Source organism: Syzygium oleosum, unplaced genomic scaffold (assembly GCF_021117445.2).
Source record: "Syzygium oleosum isolate NSW1041296 unplaced genomic scaffold, Sole_v2.1 Sole_v2.17, whole genome shotgun sequence".
Classification (NCBI taxonomy): domain Eukaryota; kingdom Viridiplantae; phylum Streptophyta; class Magnoliopsida; order Myrtales; family Myrtaceae; genus Syzygium; species Syzygium oleosum.
The window spans coordinates 5,701,334-5,727,714 of record NW_026607501.1 but is presented as its reverse complement, the minus strand read 5'-3'; the positions used below and the strand labels follow the sequence as shown (position 1 = coordinate 5,727,714).

General features: G+C 37.7%; 1 protein-coding gene across 1 annotated transcript; it reads right to left on the bottom strand.

Annotated features, from left to right (window-relative positions):
- Positions 1-36: 36 nt before the first annotated feature.
- Positions 37-26,134, bottom strand: LOC115691629 (DExH-box ATP-dependent RNA helicase DExH14). Its single transcript, XM_030618332.2, has 50 exons — positions 25,917-26,134; positions 25,716-25,777; positions 25,426-25,612; positions 24,629-25,070; positions 24,434-24,499; positions 23,102-23,206; positions 22,700-22,996; positions 22,046-22,162; positions 21,891-21,950; positions 21,434-21,505; positions 21,153-21,269; positions 20,912-21,073; positions 20,287-20,352; positions 20,041-20,193; positions 19,824-19,907; positions 19,416-19,490; positions 19,193-19,324; positions 19,041-19,106; positions 17,652-17,717; positions 17,446-17,568; positions 16,069-16,218; positions 15,403-15,615; positions 14,992-15,147; positions 14,678-14,902; positions 14,502-14,603; positions 13,944-14,024; positions 13,785-13,865; positions 12,694-12,897; positions 12,435-12,551; positions 12,215-12,337; positions 11,215-11,304; positions 11,011-11,136; positions 10,877-10,939; positions 9,489-9,577; positions 8,285-8,375; positions 7,580-7,729; positions 7,316-7,507; positions 7,113-7,178; positions 5,978-6,133; positions 5,758-5,901; positions 4,677-4,744; positions 4,396-4,561; positions 4,250-4,312; positions 2,996-3,091; positions 2,737-2,904; positions 2,406-2,576; positions 1,715-1,864; positions 1,500-1,631; positions 678-873; positions 37-404 (listed from the first exon to the last, which is right to left on the bottom strand). Exons 1-49 carry the CDS (start codon positions 26,024-26,026, stop codon positions 790-792), a joined length of 6,279 nt encoding a protein of 2,092 aa, XP_030474192.1. The 5' UTR covers positions 26,027-26,134; the 3' UTR covers positions 37-404; positions 678-789.
- Between the last annotated feature and the right edge of the window lie 247 nt (positions 26,135-26,381).

Below are 26,381 nucleotides of genomic sequence, written 5' to 3'. Positions count from 1 at the left end.
GCACCAAACTGCATCAAAATTTCAAGAAGTCTGAAATGCAGAAAGAAAGCTTCATTTGATTTTTGTGAAATTAATTAGATCCGACCAAATTTCAGACTTCATCGATTGTTATCTACAAAAGACAGCATTTTCAGCTTTGATTTTAGGCTGATTGAAGTTCAGCCTCTGGAGCGTTTCCCGTAAGTTTTCCGTACAATAAACTGCTGGTTGTTTAAGATATCTCATATTTCACGTAATATCATGAATGAACAGAAAAAAAAAAAAAAAAAAAAGCACGGCGCGGGCCTGGTTATCTCGCACCAACAAGCTTAGGTGTTCGTCTTCGCCAATGAAGCACGGAAGAACTATGTACTCTGAGAGCTTCAGAGGACAATTTATAATGGTGAAAAATCACCTTCATCTCACTGCAGAATAGTAATTCATTATTCAGAAAAGGCACCTAACATCTCTCTTACAAAGGAACTTTATCCAGATTTCACAGCAGAGGGACTCAGAATATTACTGAAAATGACTCTTTTTCAGATATTGATAAGTCTACATGATTTGAAGGAAAGTTATTCGATAGCAATGGTTCCCTTAAATAACTGATTGTATTGTATGAATCATTACAAGCTACACGTTATAAACAACTCGTGATGAGAAAAGACGTTCGATCAGCAACTGCACCCAACACTCACCTCTTTTCATCTTCCGTTGTGTTCTCAGAGAAGAAGAAATGTTGTCCTTTCCATAGAAAATCTAGATGCACTCGTAGATGCTTAGCATGCTGAGTCTAGCTGTTGTCCATTTTTATGTGCTGAAAGGAAGATCTTCAATGGGGTACTCTTGTTCAAACCCAAGATAACAGTCCGAAATGAGTATTAATTTGACCCCCTGTCAGAAGAACAATAAACTGTGTAAGTCGATACATTTACAGAATATAAAACACAAACTCTATAGTGTAACCAAGGAAGAGAAGAAGAATATTGTTGCTTGCCCATGATAATAAGTGATAAAGCCGAAAGATAGCTTAGCATCAGAAAAACGTATCATTCAATAGCAGAGCAAATTCTCTCCTAGGTCCTCAGGGCATAGTATTACCAATTTATCCTACCCAGAATAATATCAAACAAAAGCTTCAGAACATACTCGAGGTGAGTTCGCAATGCTAATTATGACAAAAAGAAACGCCGATGGCAATTACCAACAGGTCAAAGTTGACTCGTATGTCTACCTAACAACTAAACGACTTTTTTGCAGTATATCCAGAGTTTCAGATAAGAATATATCACCCTTATAACACAATTAATCCTTCAAAATGTGCTATCATTCCCAATCTCACGCAACACTTATCTTCCAAATATTTAGGTAATCCTTTCATTTGACCAAAATACTATACTTTTGTGACCATATATAAAGACTATTGACACTGCAGAACATCAACTTTGAAAGAAAGAAATTTTCAGCACAAGAAATGGAAATAAATTGTTTGGCTAGGATGGGAGGATATTCATTTGAACCTGCATATCAGTCGGTGCTGAGGGCAACTTCATGTGGGTGACTAAGTGATCCGTGAAAGAAACTCTCTTCACTGCATATAACTCAGAAGAGGAGGTATTCCCAAGTACCAACCACCATGCTTCATCTTTCACCTGCCAAAACAATCATGTAAGAAACCAAATTAAGATTGTTTTACCTAAAGTTCTTCACTAGAGCACTGGATGTGAAATAATACCTTGGGAAATCGAGGGGCAAAAGCTCTTGATGTGCTTCTCCTCCTGTTGGTCTTCTCCAATCTAATATCCAGAGTTGGAGATTTTTCTCCAGTGCTGCCCTTCCTCTGAATTCTTAATTTCATCCGGACTTGTGGAAAATACTCGAGTTCCTGAACACACATGATAGAAAAGGAAACTGAGGGAGTAAACTTATGTATAGTCCAATCTTAAAACATAGGAATTGAAATGAATCGATATCTTTATATCACCTCATGAATTAACCTTAGGGAGACGAGCACTAGATAAATAGAACCCTCTTTCTAAATTTCAGATTGTTTACATGATGGACCTAATCTTTTGCAATCCGTGTCGGTATTACAGTTTGCCGAATTGTCTAATCTTCTACGTGATTTTAAAACCTACCACAGCCACTTACGTTATGGTTATATGTCTGAACAGCTTAAAGGTGAAGGCTAAGTTACTTAAACAGTAAAATGTCGGACATATAAAAAGTTAATTAATGTAGATCTCTTCTAGCAGAAGCATAGATTTATTGTGTATTAATAATGTTAATATGGCAAACTCCATAATATTGTAATCAGATACAAAACGACATTTACATTCATTGCCCTAAGAAGTGGTGACAGAAGAATATGCACTTGCACAAGAAACGCATCCAACCATGCAAACAATGTCCAGAATATTCCATACCTGCAACAATCTTAGATTGCGAGAATCTCCAATTATACTCTGCAGGGACGACTTTGGAATGTCCAGTAGTTGCTGAAGAGTTGCAATTCCTCTTCTTCTAAGGGTATCCTCGAGATTTTCATTCATACTGGGCAACATCCTCAAGGAAGAGTCTTCATCAAACCACAAGCCCTAAACGAGTTTTAAGAATTTTGGTGAGAGAAATGGAGGGGCAAAGGCAATTGCTTCAATGATAAATCAACTGCATAAAGAGATCAAATTTTGAAACAAATAAACACTTCACATTGCATCATGAATAGTTGAATTTGATCTATCGCACAAACATCCATACCTGCATAACCATTTGGAGAAGATGCATGCAAGAAATTGAGCTTGACAGCCATCCACTGTTTGCACATATATCTATCATGGCCTGGATGATCCGAATACTCTGATCCAGCACCGACTTCAAGTCGGTCACATAGTCACTAACTGGTAACTCTAACTGTGAAAAATGTGCCTGAATCCCAAGAAGTTTATGGTATATAAATAGTGGAACAAACAACAACAGAAAAGAATTGGTCAAGCCGGGAGAAGCAACACGAAAGAACCTGGAATAGCAAGTTGGCTTTAACATGGGGATCATCTAGGCGATTCTTATCAACCTTATACCTGACTTTCTCAGACAACTGAGCATTGTGAAGCTCCTGGAAGAAAAGGACAAAACAATATAAAGCCGAGAAGCTCCACAAATAATCTTAATATAACAATTTAAGGGAATAAATGCAATGCAAAGCCTTTGCATCAAACACCAAGTATTAGGAACATACTATAATTTACGAGTTTCAAGTGATTTAATAAGTTCATAGAACTTGAAATAGAATAAAAACGACGACATGTTACTCTGCAAAAGGAAAGAGGAGACAAGCGGTCATGCCGTGAGGTGGACCTCTATATGAATCCAGTGTAGAAAGAATGAAAGTGCATTATTAGCTTCATGAACCATAAATATGGCATCAATAGACCCTGCCATTCCCTTAATTGTGAATTTATGTCTTCAAAGGTCTCTCCACTTAAATCTAAACCCAGGAAAAGTATGAATTCAACAAGAAGGGATGTTCCCTTTAAAGAAGCTTATTCAATAGTAATGCTAACTAATATTCAAACCATACCATGAGTAACCTAGACGAAAACATCCCTTGACTGGTCAAGAATATATGAAATAAAAAAGCAGGAAAGCTAAGAAAAAAAAGTTGGAATACCTCTATCAACAAATAAAATAATGCCATTCCCTAGCTATGTTTCGATACATGACTACTCTATATCTTTTAAAGCTGCAAACACATAAAGTCTCAGCATATGCTCGTCAATTTGGTTTCAATAGAAGCTGTAGGAAGGTATCATAACCTGGTGGTAGCTGTCTGACTCTAAACACATCTTGGATTAAGTGACGGCAAACAGAAGTAAATCACAACTACCAAACTCTTGAAAAAAGCATAAAACATAGCAGCAGGCTCATGCCGGAGTAATGTCTACCATGCATAATAGATCAGACATGGTATAGGAAATTCAGTATCATCTTAAAGATTATTTTTGTGAGATTCGTGTTAAGATTCCGACAAACATCTAGATAGCACAAGTGTACAGAGGTCAGAATCCGAATAGGAATTTGCCACTGTGACATTTTGGGGGTGACTAAAGTCCCAAGGAATCGACAAGTTATTACCACAAATTCAGAATCTTAGTTGTTACTGAAATCATTGGAAGAAGTAACGAGCGGAGAACTAAAACATGGCTCAGAAATATAGCTCATGGGAGAGTTAAATCATCACAGGTGTCATCAAATAGTCTATGTTTGCAATTACCTCGTTATGCCGAACAGGAAGTTCATTATATTCTGACGCACCCGACAATATGTGCAGAAACACCTGCAATGAGGAACAGTGTAAGTGGCTACAAAAGTAGACCAATTAAGACCTCACGGTCTACACTATTGGAACTAACTCCTCACTTCAAGTGACGTATCCGGTCCTATATTGGATCCAAACATTGATACAGTCAAGTAGCTGAGATAATATTGAGATGCAATTGATCCCAGCATCATTGGTTCAACACTGTCTTCATTCGTCTTGATGCATCCACTATCCTCAAGATCTTCGAAAGTATTTTGTACTAACCTAGAAGACAACCACCACCAGCCAAATTTGTAAAAGGATTGCTAATGGTAATTTACTAGAAAAAGAGGTTCAAAAGTGTCGGGATATTAATTGAATTCCATAATCCCTAGATTACCTGGACAAGTAAGAACTGAGAGTTTCGGGATCTGTCTCATCTAGCCCATAGTAAGCAGGATTAACTGTCTGAGAGAAAGACAGCCTCATTAGAACTAGAGCAAATCAGGATAACTTAGTTTCCAGAACTTGCAAGTGAACAGAAAGAGAAATAGGAAAGAGATGATGCCATTTGGATGTGCTACTCAGATAAATTCAAGACTCAACCCCATAAGGCATAGGAAGAAAGAAATTGCCATCCCTAAATCTACAAAGCATCAAAAAAATGCATGAAAAAACTGCAATAATCAGGGCAGAAAAGGAAAAGCCATCGTATAAGATTTAGAGTACCTTAACTTGATGGGTGGAAAACGGTCCATAATCTTAATTACATGATTTGAGAGAATTAACTTGTGACTATACAGAGGTCAGATGAATCAAACCACCGTGGAAACTACTTTTTAAGCAGCAGTGCACACCAAAGGCTTGATTGAAACAAAATGAACAGTCAATTTCTTAAAGCTATAGAAAAGCAAAAGCCCCATTTTCCAGTACATAAGCACATTAGGGTTTTACCATCGCAAGGAAAAAAGAAAGTTCATAATACCATCACTAGCCCAGGAAAAAGCTTATGATACCCTGTTTCATTGTTAAAACGACAAAAAGGCAAAAGCTCTATATGACGCAATTGATGCCAAAAAGAAGTTCCGCAAGCGACAACTAAGATAAAAGAAAGAATACGTATTGCTTTTATCAATTTGGAGGATTATTCCAGGGTATCTTATTGCAAATAAGAATCACTCGTAGTCTTATTGGATGAGCAAATCAATACAAGCATAATAGAAGAATCTTAGTTCTGCATTTAAAGAAACTTAAACAACTCACGTACTTTCGGAGAGCTCCAGCTATCAAAGCATTAAAATGCAGGATATGAGAACTTTTCAAATTCCCTTTTTCCAACAATTTACATGTGAAGTTCCTCATATGCCAAAATTCATTACTTTATGTAAGAAAATATCCACTGCCAGAATGTCACTGAGCAATTGAGACACAAAAGTCAAGTCAACTATAGAACAAGCTTCTAGAAGTGGCTAAGGATTTACCAGTCTTCGGAACAAGTAAGTCCAAGTAAGGTAATGAATCGCATCCTCCTTATGGCAAATTGTGCGGGAAACAATCTCTGCATTGATATGATCATGCAATTGCTCTCGTAGACTGCTTTCAACCGGGAATGGCTCATACAAAAACTGCAAAGGATAAACATGGTAGGGTATTTCAGCTCTAAAAAGAACAGACGAGCAATAACAAATCAGTTTTTTTCACCTTTTTGTAGAAGCTTTTCTTGGGCTCATGGACGAGGATAACTGCTTTTCCATGTTGATCATATTGTGGACGCCCAGCACGGCCCATCATTTGCAAGATATCGGTGATTGGAAAATCAACATACCTCTTCGATTTTCCATCATAATACTCTGTTCCCTGCAAATGAAGCCAAGAAATCATTACCCAACCAAACTAAAGTAATGCACATGATATGAAATGTGAAGGTAAAGTGAACGATTTACCAGCAACCTTACTTCTGAATAAAAGAACAACCGAAGCAATTTCAAAATTTCTAAGTATGGGTGAATGAGTAAGAATAATTATGAAGCATTGAAGCGTGAAAATCTACTATAGCCACTCTGCCTATTGCTTCTTTAAACAATTATTAGAAAAGGGACAAGTTTAACACAAGGGTTAGTATCAGCAATAGTATCAGCAACCACAGTACCAACTTTGAAATTTACAGAACAAGGAAGAAACGTGCTCTCTGTAGATTGTTATGCCTTAATGAACCATGTTCAGGTACTCTTCTAGCTGATATAGTTGAATCTAACATGTCTTGTTTCAGAGGCAACAGAAAACATGAGGACTCCCATATTGGGTAAAGGAAGCAATGAATCATCAGAAAAGCTATCCAAGAGTATATAATTTCCCTCTTAGTTCTTTTCTCCTTTCACATTTTATGACTAATCCCACAGAGAGATGCCCCATGTGAATAATCACGGCAGGCTTCGTTAATTGAATGGAGACAGTTATAATTTATAATCCACTTAGCCTTTCCTAATACACTTTCTTAGTTAATTTGAAAATTAAAAGGAACAACAACTCATTATTTTCCGGAAGTTAATTCCTCCTCTCTTCCTTTTACCCTTTCATTAAATGCAGATGACCTTCCAGCAGATACCAAACTGGTAGGATAATCTTCCATGCCTATAAACAGCTTGAAGTTGAAAATAGGAAAGCTGTATTAACCTATTCCATGAGATGTATGAAGTAAGCCAGATGCTGCTCATGATAATATTTTCTTAGACAAAATCCTTTTAGTAAATAATCATATTAAAACTGCCACATGTCTAATCATACTTGTTAAGATCAAACATTATGGGACTCCCATACATCTGATATTTCAGCATACCTTGATTATAACAAGATGAGCCGGAAGATTCACACCCCATGCCAACGTACTGGTGCATATCAATACCTATTGATGAATGAAGGGGACCTTGTAAGTCTGATGAGCCAACATATATATATATATATATATATATATATATATATGTATGTGTGTGAGAGAGAGAGAGAGAGAGAGGTGAATTCATCTAGGTTTATGAAAGTTGCCTGGATCTTGTTGTTAGCAAAAAGTTCCTCAACCAAGGATCTATCCCTGTCCTTGAGTCCAGCATGATGTAGCCCAATGCCAAACTGCAAGGTGTGCCTCAGGTTTTGATCCGTAATTTGGGAGAGAACCATCTGCAGCTCTTCTTCAGGCAGGTTAAGAAATTGCCTAGGATGTTCATCTGAAGCTGCAAACTGGTCATATGAAAACTGAGTATAAGTAAAGTGTCACAGAAACGTAATGTCTCCACTAATTTCAAATATTACCTGAATAAGGTCCAATGCAGTCAGCCGTGTCTGTCGCCGTGATGAGACAAATATAAGAACTGGCTTTGTGGGTGAATGAGTACAGATTGCAGCATATGATGGTTTATTCATGCTATTCATTCGGGGGCAATAAAATTTTCCGGGATACCCCTGCTCAACAAAGTAAAAGCAGTCAAACCGTTGTCCTGTTGCAACCATGAAAGGGTACACATCCCCATCCTGTCACAATCAAACTAGTATGTATTGAAGGATGTTTAATTTTTACAGTTATGATTTGCTCAAGTGGTCTGATATAATTTATGTTTCACAAATATGTGATTCAGGAAAAGAGTGGAAAGTAAGATTATCAGAGCGAAACTGTTGGCATAATAAATTACAAGAGAATATGGTTCCTTATTGTCGAACATAAAGCCCTCTACCCAGTCATTTCTTGGCAATATATATTGGTATGAACTGAAGAAATTATCTTCCCCTTCGATTGCTTCCCTTTTATTTATTTAAGATACTTTTGAAGGAATTGTCACCCTATATGGAGAGACTGTTTGCTCTCACTATTTGGAATTTAAAAGAAATAGGACAGAGCAATATATCAGCAACAGAGACAAATTTAATATGTAATGTAAGTAGTGAGAGATTAAAAATTATGACAAAGATTTAAAAAAAAAGAATATAAGGAAAGAGGTTCAAAGCATGGCTTCTACTTGCCTGAATATGAACTTCAAGAGGTACAGGCCTCACGCTTGGCTTGAAATTGAAGAGTCCAGTGTCCCCAACCCCCAGCCAGTCAGCCAAATCACTAAATATGGCAAGAAAATCATAACAAAGATCAGAGAATGCTTCCCAGTTGTATTCACCGATCTTCTTAATAGAAGCAATCATCTCAAATCAAGAAACAAAGAATTTCGTATCTCACACAAGCTTATCTCCATGAATAAAGAAGTCGGGCTTACTACTATGCAACTTAACCCCATCGTGAAATATTGAAACATTAAGGAGTATATAAAGCTACGGATAATATTTGAAATTCAAAGACAAAAGGCGAACTTCGTAAACAAGTGATATTGTCTGTTCAAAGGTTACACTAGTAAGAAAAGCAAATTTTAGCAGATAAAGCACAAGAACAAAGTTTAAATTAGCACACAGTACACAATATATATTTGAAAACGAACAAAATATGATTGATGTAGCAACAATGACCATTGTCAAAGCCTTTCCCAGTAAGTGAGCGAATTTTGATCTAATTAAATCACTTACAGCTGAAGTACATTTAAACAGGTTATAATTACATATCTGCCCAAGTAAAAGGACAAAAAGTTCCGACAAAAAAAAACGGACAAAAAGTTAAAAAAAATTTGTCTGAACTCAAAAATGAAGAAGACAAAAGCGGTCTATATACATAGTAACCCTGCACAAACAAGAAATACTGTAATTCAGTTTCATTGATAATATATTATCATTCCACTTATCCATCGCATTAGCATATAACAATTATTGTAATGAATTGAAAACTACTCGCCTCTCCCTATCAAACCAGTGGCAGGAAGCAGCTTTGTTGCACAAGTTCATCAACATAAATAACATTTTGAAACTCTATATGTGGGGCCCATTGCTAGGTATATAAATTTGCTGCTGTTAATCTTTCAAGATTCCCAAGCAAAATGAATAAAGTCATTCACGAATTATCAGTCTGCATAGACTAAATAATAGAATGCAGGTATACTCTACCCAGCAATCAAAAATATATAATTAAAGAAAAGCTTCATGTTACAATGAACAATACTCCAAAAAGCAAGTATAGACTCCAATCTACAAAAAATTGTGTAGATAAGCCTCATTGAAGAGCTACAGAGAAAGAAACAACTACATGTTAGATCAAACAAAACTAGAGATATTCAAGAGCTACACATACCCTGCATTTGCTAGAGCAGTAGAAAGGCCAACAAACCGCACAGCTCGATCTGTCTGAGATGAGATATATCTCATTCTTGAAACAATTACCTGGAGTCAAATAATCACCATCAGATACTCGATTATTCACAGTCAAATCATCATGGATTAGTTTTCTTTTTAAATAAGACGATAATGGACTCGCTGTCTGTATCCATATCAGAACTAATCAAGAAAGAGTTCTCCTAGCGGGTGTCCTTAATGGCACTAGTTAACAGTCCTATTTACACCTTTGTTGGAAGATGCCACCCGTGACTTCTCAAGTTCAACCGCACACTTGTACACTCTTCATAAAATCCCCAGAGAAAGTACTAGGCCTAGAATTAATATATACGCTAAGACAAATCTCCTTATCTAAGAAGGTCCTTAATCACGTCATAAGCCAACAGCACATATTCACAGTATACTTCTAGGCCCATAGCCAGCCTTGTGAAGATTTAGAATTGCAAGAAAAAGGCGGAGTGAAACATCCAAAGGACTATATCCTTACTCAAATGGCTTACATTGTTACTCAAATAGCTTTACAGAAAATTAAATAGAGCTCTCTATTTAGAGCATGGAGACTATCACAAGAACCCTAACTACCTGATTAAATATCTATCTGCCAACTAAATCCCTATAATAACAAATACACTTCCACAAGCTTATACTAGATCTACACTGATGGACATAGATATTGGTTTATGAACTACACGTCTCAACCACGATCTTAAGCTTTATTTGTCAGAAATGCTTTGATGAGGACTACATTTAGCGTGTCCTAATTCACTTTGATCTCTCCACCTGATGATTTGAGCTTTTTTTTTTCTGGAAGAAATAAAGATAGATATAGTAAAAGAGCACAAGGTACGTATTCAAAACTAAATACACGAAAAAAGATCAAAAATTATCAGAAAGATACTACTGAAAGAGCTGCACTACTAGACTGATCAGAGATAGGCAGCAATTTCTGCTTTACGAACCAAGGGATTTTCTTCATTTCCAAGACATGAATTCTTAAAGACTTAACAGTTTTAGATCAGTACTAAAAAGCAGCGCCACAAATTGAGTCCACTCTGTTTTGTATATAATTGGTAAATTTAAGGCCTTTTTGCTCGCAATGCCATGGTCAATAACTTCAAAACCGTATAAAGCACCAAATGAAACAAAGTTGCTGGCAAGGTCACACTCAGCAATTGTTTGGATGAAATGACATCCTAACAGTGCAAGCACTATTCATCCTAATATTACCAGCACTTCTTTCATGCCATTTAAAAATAGAAAAAAGAAAAAAGTCACCACAGTCATGAGTTCCATAAGCATGATCAGGCAGAGGTATGTACATGAGATAAGACTTGATAAAACACATACCTCAAGAATTGGGCCACGATCAGCTCCTAGTAAGTGTATCTCATCCAAAATCATAAGTCCAACCTATTAATTACACACAAATTATGTGTTGAATGTAAAAAGAATATATATTTAACAGACTAAACAAAATTCACCTTGGTAACATAGCTTCTACTCTGCCAATTACGGCTAATACCATCCCATTTCTCAGGAGTAGCTATAATGATGTCTGCAGACAACAGGGCCAAAAGATCTGGAGTATAATCTCCTGTCATTTCCACCTAATACAAAATATTGTAAATACCTAAAAAACAGTCACACTCAACATATCATATCGTAATCAATAACCATATAATCACCATCTGTTTCCCAAGCTGAGAGACAAGACGCTTTTTCCAATCATTCATTCTCTCTCGAACAATAGCCTTCAAAGGTGCTATGTAAATAACCTGAAGATAAAAAAACACATTAGACCATGATGAAGCTTCATATACGCCATGAAAAGGAAATTAGATAATCGAAAAAAATAACTGGTGGCAATCAACAAGTGTCTTTTCTTTGGGCCAAAGATCAAACTATTTCCTAAGTCCAGTATCTTTGCATCAGATTCATATTTGCCCATAGAACACTGCTATAGGACTAGCAAAGTGAGAACAACTTGAAAAATAGTAAGGTCCATGTGATTACATTTGCCCACACCATAGCACCGATAGGCCGTGTCGTTTTTTTAATTTCTTCCCATTTAACTCTGATTATTTATATTGAGACCAATATGAGACGTGAAGCTACAAATCCTCATGAGATCTGGTCCTACGGTGAGACTAGGCCCAGACGTCACATTTCGTTCCACCCATAACACTTCTCACATTTCAGTATAAGTCATCGATTTGCATTAAGAAAAACTACACAGTGTTCAGTAAGTAGGTCAAATTCTACAGTGACTTCTTTTTCAATATTTATGTCAGTTGCATCGACTCAAGAGACAAATCAAACAACAGCTGAACTCCCACAAGTAACAAAATTGGTGACATTGCATTTATATAACATATACTACTTACCATTCTAGTCAAGCAAACTATCTTGTACAACAGGTTAAAAAGTCGTCAACTGGGATACATGTACTCGACTTGCAATGACAGTTGAGCATCGCACCCGGTATTCTAGGTTAAGATAGGTTTTACAAATTTTGCTTTCTCCTCTTAGCAATCAATTATTTTTGTTTTTTCACAACATCAAATGAGTGATGCTCATATGGATTAGATAGAACTGACCCACCGGTTTATATTCCAGGAGAGCCAAACGTGCCCTTTTTTTACATCCTCCATTGCCAATACACAATAAGTTAGTCTAGACACGCACCTTCATATCAGGCTGAGTATTGAAAAGGTGAAGCATAGCAAGCTCAGCTGATATCGTTTTGCCACTTCCAGTTGGAGCTCCCAAGAGAACATTGTTGTCCGTGTGATAGAGAATGTGAAAGCTCTGACAGTTTTCAAGAAGAAAGTCCACTTTATAAAGATGATAGTAAGAAAAGTGATTGACAGAAACCAAGTTAACCAAGATAAAAAATGACTCAAACCTGCGTTTGAATGGGATTGAAATGCGAGAATTTATACAAGTCTTCATAGATAGGGTTTCCAAGTGAAGTAACTGGTAGAGGCTTTAGATCTAAAAGTTCAGTATGTGTAGTACGTGCCTGGAAAAATTAGCAGCTTTCAATATAAACTCAACAATAATAGTCCACTTTAATGTCAATAAAAAAGGCATTCTACTCCATAACGAAGATAAAAAGCAATTAACTTTTTAATCCACAGAATAAAAAGCACAAAATCAAACACCTCGGGCAGCAGCAGATTGTGAAACGTTATAGTGTAGAAAGCCTCAGCGTGCAACCATGAATCCGAAACAGCACGGATGTAGTACTGCGGAGGGTGAGGTTCAAAGATTGGAACAGTAAATGAGAGCTTCTGTGGTTCACCTCTAGGCATCCGCTTTGTCAGAGTGAACAGCTCTGAATGATAAATGTGATCATTCTCCGAATCCTGTGGACAATAATTCACCAAGCTCTAGGTGAGAGTGATGACCAACAGAAAATACTGCTGTATCATACATGTGGAGCCAACAGCTATGACATACTGAAAAAAGAACATATGAACTGGAATTTTATACTTGAGACTATCATCAGATAAGGGCCTAGAAAATTACCGCCCTGAAGCCAAAAGTTCTATTCATTGTCCTAAATCAGTTTGTTTTTTTTTTTGGTAAGATCCTAAATCAGTTTGTTTTTTCAGCCTATTTGCTAAAAAATATCAATTGGGGAATCAGCTCTCAAGTTAACTGCATTCTGACCGGTGTGGCCCAAACCAAACTAACTACACACATTACATAGATTGCTCCTTTGTTTCTCTAAAATAATAGTAAACCATAGCAAAAGCAAAAAAGTAACACAAAAAAAGTTATTTTCTTCGTTTCCTCCCAAAAGGAGTTGAACAGCACGTGCCGATACCTATAACTAACACAAAAAAGAGGTGAAACACTCTTTTACCTGAAAAGTAGACCAAACCTACAAAATTATACCCAACACAGATGTAATTCCTACAGATTGTCACCATACTCAATAAATAATAGCATTTTTCCAACAAAGAACAAACAATGAGAAAGCACACAGCCCTTTTGACACTTGGGAGAGGACATATCTTTACCAGCCAGTCTTGCATAATTCATATATTCACTAACAACAGAATGATTTACTTTCATTTTGCACAAAACAAGCCAAAAAAAGTGACTGCTAGAATAAAAAATTAGGAGGTGAACTTCACAAAAACAACTGCTCAAACAAAACTTCACCTATCAAACACTCATAGGGACAATCCCAAAACAATGTTATCAAACATATACTGAAAGAAATAGCATGCTTTTAAGCCAGAACCTCAACAAGGATCCACCAACGTTCTGCTTGACCATGAAATCGTTCTTTCCATGTGAAGTCTGGTGTAATAAGCAAATCCACCTGAGTAGTAAAATGCAACTAGGTCAGCATTGCTTTCCCAAAACCATCAAATGATGCACAAATGGTGTCCTGCAATACCTTCAAAACGGTTCTGGTTATTGGACTAACAGTTGCTGACAATTGTATCGATGGAAAGTAACCCAGATATTGCTTGATTAACTGTCCAAAACACAATTGAAAGAGAATAGGCTGCAGTAAGGGATTGAATGATAAACCCAAAGATAAGTACTGAAAGGTTTAAGCTCTAAATTTTAAGTGTCAACAACATAAAGTGCTGAAAATGGAAGTAAAGTTTTGTTTGATGATAGTCGAAAATAGACACTGAATGTTACTAGTTTCTTACCAAACATTGAGCATTATTAGTAGGTTTTAACAACATAATTGGTGAGATTATATTTCCATTGATTTTTTTCCATTAAATCAATTAAGCAACCCATTCCTTAATTGACACATTAAGTCAATTTCAACTTATTTATCTATTCAGTCACAACTAGTTAGTGTTATTAAACATGCTTAATCTTATCATGTGCCGATGTTTTAGTTTCAGTCTTTAATCGAGTCATCAGTGAGGACCTAAGAATGTAGATAGGTTGGGGATTAACAATCCTTAACATTCTATGTCCACAAAAGTCATACCCTCCCTCCAGGCCCATAGCGAATCAGGGCTCCAATATCCTTTTCATCCATCTCCAGCAGGTGATCTAAGTCAGCACCCCGTTCTTCAAGCTTCCGCAAGACCTACCAAAAATGAATATTTTATCAGACTGTGTGAAGAACCACTACAGTGGTAGTCTTGCCACCGTTGTACAGACCTCTAGAGAAAGATCTTTGTCAAACTGTCTGAGAGGATGTTGATGGGGCCAAATTTGGCGATCCACAGCCTTGCAATATTCCAACATGAAAAGAGACATCTCACTCCAGCCTTTGCGCAAACAAATCTCAAACAAAGCTCGCATGATACGGGCCAGACTTGCACTTATATATGCAGCATCAGAAACTAATGAAAATGTATCAATCCAGCCACGAGATATGTACAACTGCAAATTTTGCAATCCAAAAAATAGTCATCAAAACAGGTCACCAAGATTATAATAAAGTAAGAGCCAGAAGAGACAAAAGGGAGAACCTGAATAAGAATGGATATCTTCCCATGTTTGTTTGAAGGACCTCCTTTCACTTCAAGTGGGCACAATGTGCGTGCCATCATTTCAAGTTCATTCTGCTCTTCCTCTCGTACAACAATGTTCTCAAATTCAGAAGAATGGGCAACCATGTTAATGACCTACAAAGCCAACAAAAAGGCAACCCCGCCATGCGGGACTTACAACTTATGGCCAGTTAGAAACTTAAAATATCCAAAAAGACAACAAGCACCATAAGTACAACATCAGATGAAAGCCCGAGCTCGATAAGCAGATTGCCAGTCACTTTAGACAAGCGATCATTTGAAATCCCATTGCAAGGTCACGATAGCTCCCTATCTCTTTGTGCTAATCTTGAAGTACATCGACTAAAGTAATAATTCATTATCACTAACCTCACTCTCATTCATATGGCGTCGTATCATTTCGTTGTACGTTTCAACACTAGAATATTGGATGTAAAAATGGCTTGCAATACGGCCAAGCTCAGTACAGTAAAAATTGCCACTTTTCTCATCGAACCGCATCATTTTTGCTTTATCAAGTGCACGAGCAGCATCTGTCACAAGAGCCCTTTGCTTTGACATTAAAGAAGGATCTGCAACAACCTGGTGGCCAAGTAAAACAGCATATTTTTAATAATCCAAGTCATCTGAATGACCTTTTATATACAGGAATTTGATGTTACTACTACAAAATCTTACACTTTTTTTTGTTTTACTATATTACTGAGAAATATGATTGCAGGCATAATATAGTCCTGTGTGTATCATAATTCTTCCGACATAAAAGTTCAACTAAATTCTCAGCTGCTCAAGCAAACCAATCAGCATGCTACCACGATTCTTACTTCACTAAAGAAGGGATGGAAGAAGTAGAATTATGGATTTGTCTACACTATGTAGCGGGCAAAGCAAATGTTAACCTCAACTGAAAGGCAAAATGCCTCTTTCACAGTTCTTATCACAAAGTTGACTCTCTTTAAAGGAAAAACAAAGTACCACAGAACTGTCTTTAAGAGCCTGAAATATTCAAATAGATTTCCTAAAATCTTAAAGTACCTCCTCCCATCCAATCCCATAAGCCAGAGGGTTCAACCTCATCCTCACTGCAAGATAGGTATATCGAAGCCATGCACATGCTTCCTTAACATTAGTCACAGTACCAAGAGCCACCTCTGCATTTAGGTTATCCTTCAGAGAGCTAATAAACTGCAAAAAATGACATAAGCATCAGTAAAGAAGGCATGTCAACCAATTCCAAAAGCAGGTGGCGGGTGGCAACATTCATGAAATTTCTAGCAAAACTTTGGACCTCCTTCCCCCCTCTCTCTCCCACACCTAAAGTTCTTGGTCCGCAGTGATTGTGATATAAATTGTAGCACCAACGATCATTGGGTACAACGCAAATTATAAAAAAAGCCATGACAAAGAATAAGACAACCCAAGAGAGTAATTTCAACAATATATGACAGGAAGGAGAATCATCTAATCCAATCGAACAAAAGTCTGATAGTCCATTCCAAACTCTCTAGGGCAGTGGCAGATCTGGAATATCATTTTAGGAGCCTTCCAATGCAAACAAGAATTCAGGCCCAAAAGGAAAGGAGAAAGACAAGACTTAACATATATAATATGTTATAAGGCAACACAGTCAGTATAGCCAGCAATGCGCAAAACATTGCTTACACAGAGAAGAAATAAAGCCATCTATTTTGGCATATTTTTTCCTTTAAGAAGTATTCACACAGGGAGCATTTTGACCTAATTATGAGTAAGCGTATCTCATAAAATTGTTAGGTTGCGTGTGCCTAAACTCTAGTTCTATCAATCAATCTTGTCAAATAGGCCATGGAGATGATGATCACTATTTCATAAGCTATGCAAACTATAAACCCACTTTGGTGTTTTAGCTACCAATTGGTTGTGCAGAACACTTAATCATAAACAGTTCAAAGCACCATTATCTCAAAACAATGATAGCCTTTACCAGTCAGATCTACCGCATTAAATCCAAATATTCAAGAAAAGACTTCAAAGTATAACCCAGGCACTTAACATGATCTAGCTTCTTTCAAGTTTGAATTGAAGTGTTTGCTCGTCAAGCATAAAACATGATGTAACTTAGTAACTAACTCAACTAGAAGTAACCTACTTTAACTGCATGCTTAGATAAGACCACAAACTCAACAAAAATCCTGTCTACATATTAGCATGGGAGACTTTAACAAATGTTCCTTTGCCATTCTTTTCCATCTGATTCATTACATGGTATCACCCCACCCCATCTCCGCAAAGGGGGAGAGACATAGAGACGAACAGCAAGGAAGGCACTTTAAGTGACAGCATCCAGTAAGTAGAAAGTAAACAATGACAACCTTGACAAGGACAAAACTATAAATTGTTAAAGAAGTCAAGTCAAACATTAGTACACTGTACCTGACTTTCTATGGGAAGCTGACTTGTCAGCAGCCGAAGATAGTATGATAATTTGTCATGAGACGTAATTATGATTCCTTCACCGCTTTTATCAAACTGAGGCCTCCCAGCACGTCCAAATATCTGAAGTAATAATTTCATAGAGCAAAGTCAAATTATAGAATGATGTATATTTCACACTTAACATGTGGCAATTTGGATCTTACTTGCATCACGTCAAGCATGCCCAAGTCTTTCCATCCACCAGCTTTGGGGTCATATAATTGGGTTCCCTGGGATAAACACCAAATATCGGCTCAAACAAAGTAAAATAATGTCAATACGAAATTTGTGACCTGCAAAGAGGAGCTGTAATACAAGTGTGAAACTAGGAGCCAAGCATGAACAATACAATGCGAAAATAATTATGCAATCAACAATCATTACAACAGCACGCAGCCATTATTATGTTTTACTAATTAGTTGAAAAACTTTTCTTGACGTTTCGAATAGAGGGAAAAAAAAGAAATAGTTATATTTAAAGAACCAAAAACAGACATTTGAAACTACCAACCAGGAAAGAAAATTCCAATATGAACCTCCAGGTCGATTCTAAAGTAGTTAGCAACTTTCAGAAAGACTAATGACGTGTGGTAGAATTGTGAGCCATTGCCATCTTCGGAAAAGCTTGAAGCTATTAGATGAAAGGGTGCTTTACTATCAAAAAGCTCTCGCATGTAAGCTAGTAGTTTTGCCTAAGACAAAAGTATGTAAACTTACTATAAATTACGCAAAGCGGAAACTTGGAGAGAGTCCAATACAGGATTTCCAGCATTTTTACCATTCTAAAGTTGAGTGTGAAACCGAGACCTTATGTCTTAAAAGATTAAAATGTCAGAAAACAGCAAGCATGCATGCACGCACGCCCACGTACATACACGCTTAACACTCTCCCTCACACAAATGATGATAGCACGACCAAAGCTTGAAGCGTCAAAGTCGATACAAGTGGATTAAGGTGTATGTGAAAATCTATGTCGAAAAAAGAAAGGAGACCCATGGGAAGTTTGAGAAATCGAACTCCAGACATCCAGCTCCGATATAATCTAGAATCGTGATGCCATTGCTGACTCACTAAAAGTTAAAAGCGCTTAAGAAAGCGTCGTTTTATATTAAAAGCTCTAACATGTATTACTGAAGAAGAATCATCCTCTGTTTTGTTAAATGAAATAGTTGGATATCTCTTTCATTTCCATCTTGATGCAAAGCACAGAGTATCTGTACATTGGTATGACGATCTTCGAACATGGACTTGGAATGTTTGCACCAGCAGTGAACCCAAGGAAAGAAAACCGATCATCTTAGGCCTAAAAAGCGCTTCTGCTTATTAACAAAGCTACAAAGATTTCTTGAACATTTCACTCTATGGGCAATGTTTCAGATAGCAGAAAATGAAGAAAGTTATTCTGTGACCCATAATGCTCAGAACATAGAAGAAGCAAAGTGCTTGAGTTGCACAGATTATAATTCGCTCCATGTGAAACAATATTGTTATAAAGACGGCAAACAAAATTCTTAGGATTACAACTAGAGGAACTAAAGAATTGGAAGTCAACCTTTATGACAACTGTATGGGCTGGAAGATTTACTCCCCACGCCAAAGTGGCAGTGCAAACGAGCACCTAAAACAGCACATGGCAGAATCTCAGAAGATAGTTACAATAACTGCGCAAATAGAGAATATCACACTACAAGTTGGATACTCGACCTTCAATAATCCATCAGAGAAGAGGCGTTCAGTCAGCCCCCTGTCAGCACGTAGCATTCCAGCATGATGGACACCAACACCAGCTTCAAAAAGTTGAACAAGATCTTTGTTTCTGGACTTGTAGACTTCCCTCTAAAAAGGATAAAGTACTAGAATGTGATTTGCGAAAAAAACATGACTAATACCTTAGAGTATTTATCAATTATGATAATTTGCACCTTACCTTGACTAATGAAAATTGAGGATGATCATCATTCCTAAAGAGATCCAGCTCATCATTCTTTCGCGCAAGTTCAACCTACTCAACATTCGAAAATGCATAGGATGACTAAGCATGCAAAGAGGTCATTGCAGCAATTAGATTTATGCACAAGCTACATGTTCTAATTGCTGTAATATTTGGGATTAAATGAGAGACAACAGCAGAAAATCCATTTTCCCTTTCAGAGATTGGAACATAGCTATGCCCTAAAGGCAGAAATATCCCAAGTTACACTTGACTCTCGGTGGTTTATCAAATTTTCAACTGAAGCAAACATTTACACGTAAGCCAAAAGTACTATTTACCAGAACAAATCCATCTATACTCGGATAACGAAATGGACAAATCTCATTCTTACAATAGCCTTACCAACTTTTCTGCTGTTTTTGCAGTGTCCTTCCGCGAATGCACAAATACCATTGCCTGATGACCTTGCTTTAGTGAATCAACAACCTGACATTAAAAGCATCAACTGAACTGAAACCACGAAAAATACCATTTAAGGATCTCTACTAAATCACATATTTCAGGAGCATAAGTATTTAACAAGGAAAATATATTATCTAGATGGGTAAATAGAGAATACCTTCTTGTAGCATATCTCATTCAACAACTCGGTGCGAGCTAAGTAGTTGTGCTCACTAATCCCAATGTACTGTTGAGCAAGAGGCACAGGACGGTAGCTAGAATCAAAGAAAAACAACCCCTTCTGTGCATTCACTTTCAGAAATTCAGCAACCTGGACAGTGAAGAAAGAGACAATATCTGCTAAGAAGCCTCGGAGATAGAGAACTCAACAAGCAAAGTCTAAAAATTTATTCATGGACGACACCTCGAGATAATTAGGTAGGGTAGCTGAAAGGCCCACAATGCGAATCATTGACTGTGTTGATTCCACCTGCCATCATAATCAGATTCACTCATATCCAGGTACATATTTGGAAGAAGCAAACTGGGTCTCTTAAAAATCCATCAGAGTCGATTAAAAAGTGTCTGATGTTCAATTGCAATTTACAACGCCCAAAAACTCCTTTGCTATCAAAAAGGTTCAGCACATATGTACTCAGAGGACGTGCACAACTAAGGATACAGTTTTAAGTTCCTTTAACCTAAACTCTGCACTGTGACACTAATAATGATTATGTGCCTTCAAAGTGAAAGATACATACGCATTTCATACAAAATAAAAAGCTAATCAAGTCAGAATAATTTGCATATCCTCATGAAAGGTAACATACTAAGGAAAACAGAAACTGTAATAAAAAGATAAAGTCTGCATTTTGTAATTTACATATTTCCTCCAATTTGATCACTTTAGAGTCATTGAAGTACTTTCTTCCAATACCAAATTTTTCCACAACGCATAAAGTAAAACTTCATTCAACATTCTAATTCTTCATTGCCAATTCAGTTCCTATTGTCAGCCAAAAAGAAACAATAATGCTTTAGATATGTACCTGGCGAAGAGTCCTAGCAACCAGTGCTTCTATTACAGGGCCTCTATCATCATTCAACAGATGCACTTCGTCAATGATCAAGAGCTTCACCAGCATAGAAAGTGACATGTCACTGCTCTTGCGTGTAATAACATCCCATTTCTCTGGTGTAGTTACTATCATCTGATGATAAGCATAACAGTCAAGCCACTGTTGTTCATAGACATGCTACCAAAGAGACACACAAGAGAGAACCCACAACCTGAGTTTCATCAAGTTCATATTTGGAAAGTTGCATGTCTCCAGTAAGTTCCCTCACAGTAACATTAAGTGGAGCCAACCGATGACTAAATGTTGATGTGACCTCTGCAGCCAATGCCTAACAAGGGAGCAGAACACATCAACTAGAGGGCCAAGGCCAATCAAGGACAACTCGTTACTGAAAAGTGAAAATATTTGTGCCTAAGCAACAGAAGTCATTGCAATTGCAAGAGTCTCAGGGGAATGCATGTGAAAAAGTAATGGAGCAAAGGCAGCTCTTACCTTCATTGGAGCAACATAAACAATCTTGAACTCATCCCTATGCAAGTAACCATCCTTGAAGTGCTGGCCAACCTGCCAAAGATCATCAAGAAACTAAGGTCCATTTCCAATTGCATATCTCAGATTAGACTTTTGTCCTGCATAAGATCTACACTAACCACTAAACAAATCCAATTAAAGTTATTACTCTAAGAATCAAAAAAAAAAAAAACCAGAAAAAGACAAAGATAAGACCAAGGGATGCACATGCCATAATAAACTCATAATAAGGTCATGATTGATCACCAGTAGAGTCTGCCTTCAAGTGCCATATTATGATATGACAACCAAGTGATCTTTTCAATATAAACTGGCGAAGAAAATTCGATCTACGGCCATAAGCGATGATTTGGGACTACAATGATACAATCAACAACTTCACTCACACTCCAAAGTTTGGGCTACTAAAGATGCATACCTCGTGCAAAATAGCAATCATAGCTATGTTTGTTTTACCAGCCCCTGTCGGAGCACAAACCTGCAAGTATATAGAATTAAAATCAGAGAATACTCGTTGAATGGTTTGGAAATACAATTTCAATTGTTAAAAATCCACTAGAATAAAATTCTCACCAATATGTTTTCGTTTGTATGATAAACAGTGTCAAATATCCGGCTCTGAATACGATTGAGGCTTTTATAGCCATGAAAAGCGGCTTGGGCTAAGTCATCTAGCTCCTTTATTTCAATCTGATGGAGAATAAGAATGAAAAGGTTCAGTAAGAGAATAAATAAGCAAACAGCAAACATGATAAGCAAAGAATGCAACCCCACTTCCCAATCAGAACCATGCACAAAGTACATTCACAATAGCTCAGCATTTCACCTGAGGAAAGATGTGTATCCATACAAAAAAGACTTTTTTTTCACTCTTTCTTCATTGGTTTTGTTAGAACATTGTTTTTCACAAAAGCTTAAGCTGTCAGGAACAGTGACCAAGATGGTTTGGAATCTCGGCACTCTCTCTTGTGGTCATTATGCATGTTATTCACATTCGTCCTCCCGCTGTTGTCTAATATGGTTACATCTAGATCCTATGTTTCACATGTTAGATCCAGCTTACGTGCAAGAGGCAGTGTAAGAAATATGCTTGATCTACAGTATGAAAACATTTCCAGACATGTTGACTGTTCCAGTGATGCCAAGAAGCTGAAAATTAATTTTTAATATTAACAGTTAACCTATCATATGATAAGGGCAAAAGTAATTTGGCAGTGAAGGAGTTACCAGCTTTTCACCCAATTTCATTTCTGCTGTGGGCGTCGGTGGAATAATGACTTCTTCATATCCCTTATGATGTTTCCTAATAGTTCCCTGAGGAAGTTCACGAACGGGCAGCAAGTGTTCGCCAGTTCCGACGAGATCGTCAAAAGGATTTTTCTTCTCACTAGCTTGGAGTAAAGAGGAAAAACTTGCAGCAGACAAGCCAGTTTCAGCCACATAGTCTGGTCCCCGCTTATGTCGCTTTTCCTCCTTGTGCCGAAGTTTGTCAATTTGCCGTTCAGATTCTGTTTGCACCGTCACCTTAGAGAAAGGGGAAACAAAAAAAAAAAGCAAGCGTGTGATGAAGCTTGTCGCCAATTATCTAATGAGTATAATAATGTCAAACCAGTAGGCATCGGGGAGTACCTGAGTACCATAAGTTGGCACGCGTGCTTGTGCATTTGAAGCTGTTTTATCAGACTTCAAAACCAACAAGCCGTGACGTATAGCATCAACAAGTTCCTCTCGATGCTGACAGGATTAAAGACTCTTAGTGGTTATACTCTCCAAGAGAAAGAAGAAGAAATAAACAGTTGAGCATAAAATTTCATTTCTCCAAAGAAAACAGTTCAAAGCAAAATTAAAAGAGTACATCAGAATACCATAAATCAAGAAATTATGAAGATGACTGATTTAGCTGGTGCTGCCAGAATGAAGAAAATCAGTCACATTGACGATTATCCCTAACGAATCCACTAATGAGATGTGAGGAATCTAATTACCATTTTGGTAGCATAAAGTAACTTAGGGAAGTGACTCCAGTTTGACAACTCCAGATGGTGGTATTTAACAATCACTTGGCTATTTTGTTCAACTCAATCATGACTTGACTTGAAAGATGAGTCCTTCAATGCATTGGGTTTTCAATATGAAAGTATATAAAGAAATGATTGCATCCCACAGTTCTACTCGGGATAAGCCACATGTGACTTTATTTCTTTTATGTTTATGAGGCTATAATGCAGATTGCAGTAGTACTTGCAAACAATTTGCTGGCAACTGTTCTCTCTTTTTTTTTCTCCTTCCAATTGCAGAGGATCCTAGTTTAGGCTCGGGTGGACAAATTAAATAATTATTAACATAATCCCAAATACCTCATCACACAACCATCAATCTCACGAAGACCTAATGTCGAAACTATTTTATGACAGTAACTAATGATGGTTTTTTAGTTCACACAACAGTGAAACACATTAGCTCACCCCAAACCTTTGAACACCAAATAGTAATGACTCATAAGTTAATATATAACAAGAAACTTGTTTAAAAGATTGAACCTGTGAATATGGCATAGCATTGACGATCTCAAGAACATAGATTTCAAGACAGAACATACTCGAGAAAAATTATGATACCTGTCATTCTGGACTCGTGTCACAAAAGTAACATCAAAGGATATAGTTCAGAATGCATTAAGCCAAAAATGCATCTTCGGATACATATAGGCTAAGAGGCATTCAAAAAAACATGAACTACATTTACTAAGAATAAACAACCCATACAGAGCGCTTCTAAGCAAGTTCACACTCTCAACAAATTAGTTTTAAGACATGAAAAGCAGAGGAGACATATTAGCTATTCTACGTGACATTGCAAAAGGATGGTAAGAGACTAGATTAATTACATTGTTATTAGAACAGAAACAAAGAATAGAAACCACGATTTTTAAAAAAGCTTGACAAAGAGTCAACTTCTGACCATTATGACATCTTGAACGGTTTCAAATGCAGTATCCCCGACAAGATCCAATAAATCACCTGCAATCTTCACCGAGCCAAAAGAAAGAAAAGAGATAAAAATAAAGATTGAGATATTCCATCTAATTTGTCGCGGGCCAACCGCTTCCAAAGTTTCATTAACTAAATGTGACAGAAAACTGACTAAAACACTTACCTCCTCACCAGGTTTATCTGAATCAAGCACACGACAAATAGCCATTGCCAGTTCATCCCGAGAAAGTGATGAACTATTGCCCTTCACTATACCATCACATGCATCTCTCAACCAACTTAAATCGTAGTTTCTGCCACCACCGGCTTTGTGACTATGTTTGTAGTCTACCTCATCTTGCCATATAGCATGAACAGATGAGAAAGATGTAGAGGTCTCCTCATCAAGTAATTCACCATTCTCCACAGACATGTCGACCAGAAAACGCGATGGAGGATGAAATGCAAGGTCAGCACCAAATTCAATGTCATCGATATCCCCATTTGTTTCTGCCATAACCCTATGGTCTCTTGGCTGTAAGCCTGAGAGCCTCTGAGCCTGAGAAGCAACTTTCTGCAGGCACGTCTCCGAAACCGCCTGGCCAACAAGTTTTTGCACTTCTCCCCTGTAGAAAATATCCAAAATTTAATATGAAAAACCACACCTACTTAGATATTCCCCTCAAAAACAGGATTGAAAATCCAATCATTGTCAAGCTCCTGTCCAAGTGAATGAAGACTATGAAATGAACTCTTACTTTGTATTCATCTTCTAAAGTACCCCCCCCCCCCCCCCCCCAACAAAGAATTCTCGACTTACACTATCTCAAGATGCCCAGAAAAAAATGTGCTACAGCTTACAGCATTGCCATCGCAATAAAAATACCGAGCCCCCTTTACAACCCTCGCCGCATTTCTCAAATTACCACAGAACGCGGAAATGCAGGTAAGAAAAACAATGCGGGTAAAGAACAAGATTACTTCTTCTCCGCAATTCTCTGCTTCGCCGCCTCCTCATCCTCTACAGACCCACCACCCGACTGCCCTCCGAAAAGACTATACACTCCCAAGGCCGCCTCGCGGAACTCTTCCGATGTCACCTCCCTACCCACCAGCTCCACCACAGCGCCGATGAACTGCTTGTACGCCTGCCTCACTTCTGCAGAAGCTGCAGCGCAAATGGCACAAAGAAGACGGATCAAACAGAAACCGAAAACAGCATGCCGCAAGTTCGATTCAAATTCGGGTCAAATTCAGCTGAAGCGGCGCACCTTCCTCCCACCGATGAACGATCTTGCGCGCGAGCTCCGACTCCTCCACCGAATCCGCAGAGCTGAAGCAACAGAAATTTCTCCAATCGCTAAGAAACAAAACCCACTTGGCGATCGCTTGAGCGAAAGCAAAGCAACGGTAAAAGCAAAGCAAAACTCATTTTTTCATTCGTTCGTTCGTTCGTTCGTTTTTTGCTTTACTTGGGAGGCTTGCGGCGGTTCCGGAGGAGGATTCGGCGGCGGAGGTAGGCCTGATCGGCGTCGAAAGGCTCCCGGAGAGAGCTCGTGAGGCGAGGGAGCTGAACCAGCATCTTCTTCTTCTCCTTCTTCTGCTTCTTCTTCTCCTCCTTCGACGACGACACGAAGAGATGGCAGCGTGGTCTTCTTTAGAGTTTATATAGCTTTGGACACAGCAAGTAAGGCTGCTTGACTCTTGAGTAGGCCGATCTTGGGTACCAAGTAATAACGGCAAAAGGACGCCGGGCCGGTTTGGTAACGTGTCAAACAGCGAAAATTTTTGTTTTTCTGTTTTCAGAAATAATTTGAAAATAGAAATACTTTAGGTAAACCTTTTGCTCCCAGGCACATTTTTGTAAAAATTTGTGCCCAGAAATAGTTTTGGAAGAGAAACAAGAAGTAAAAAAAAGTTGCTTCTTGTTTTAAGAC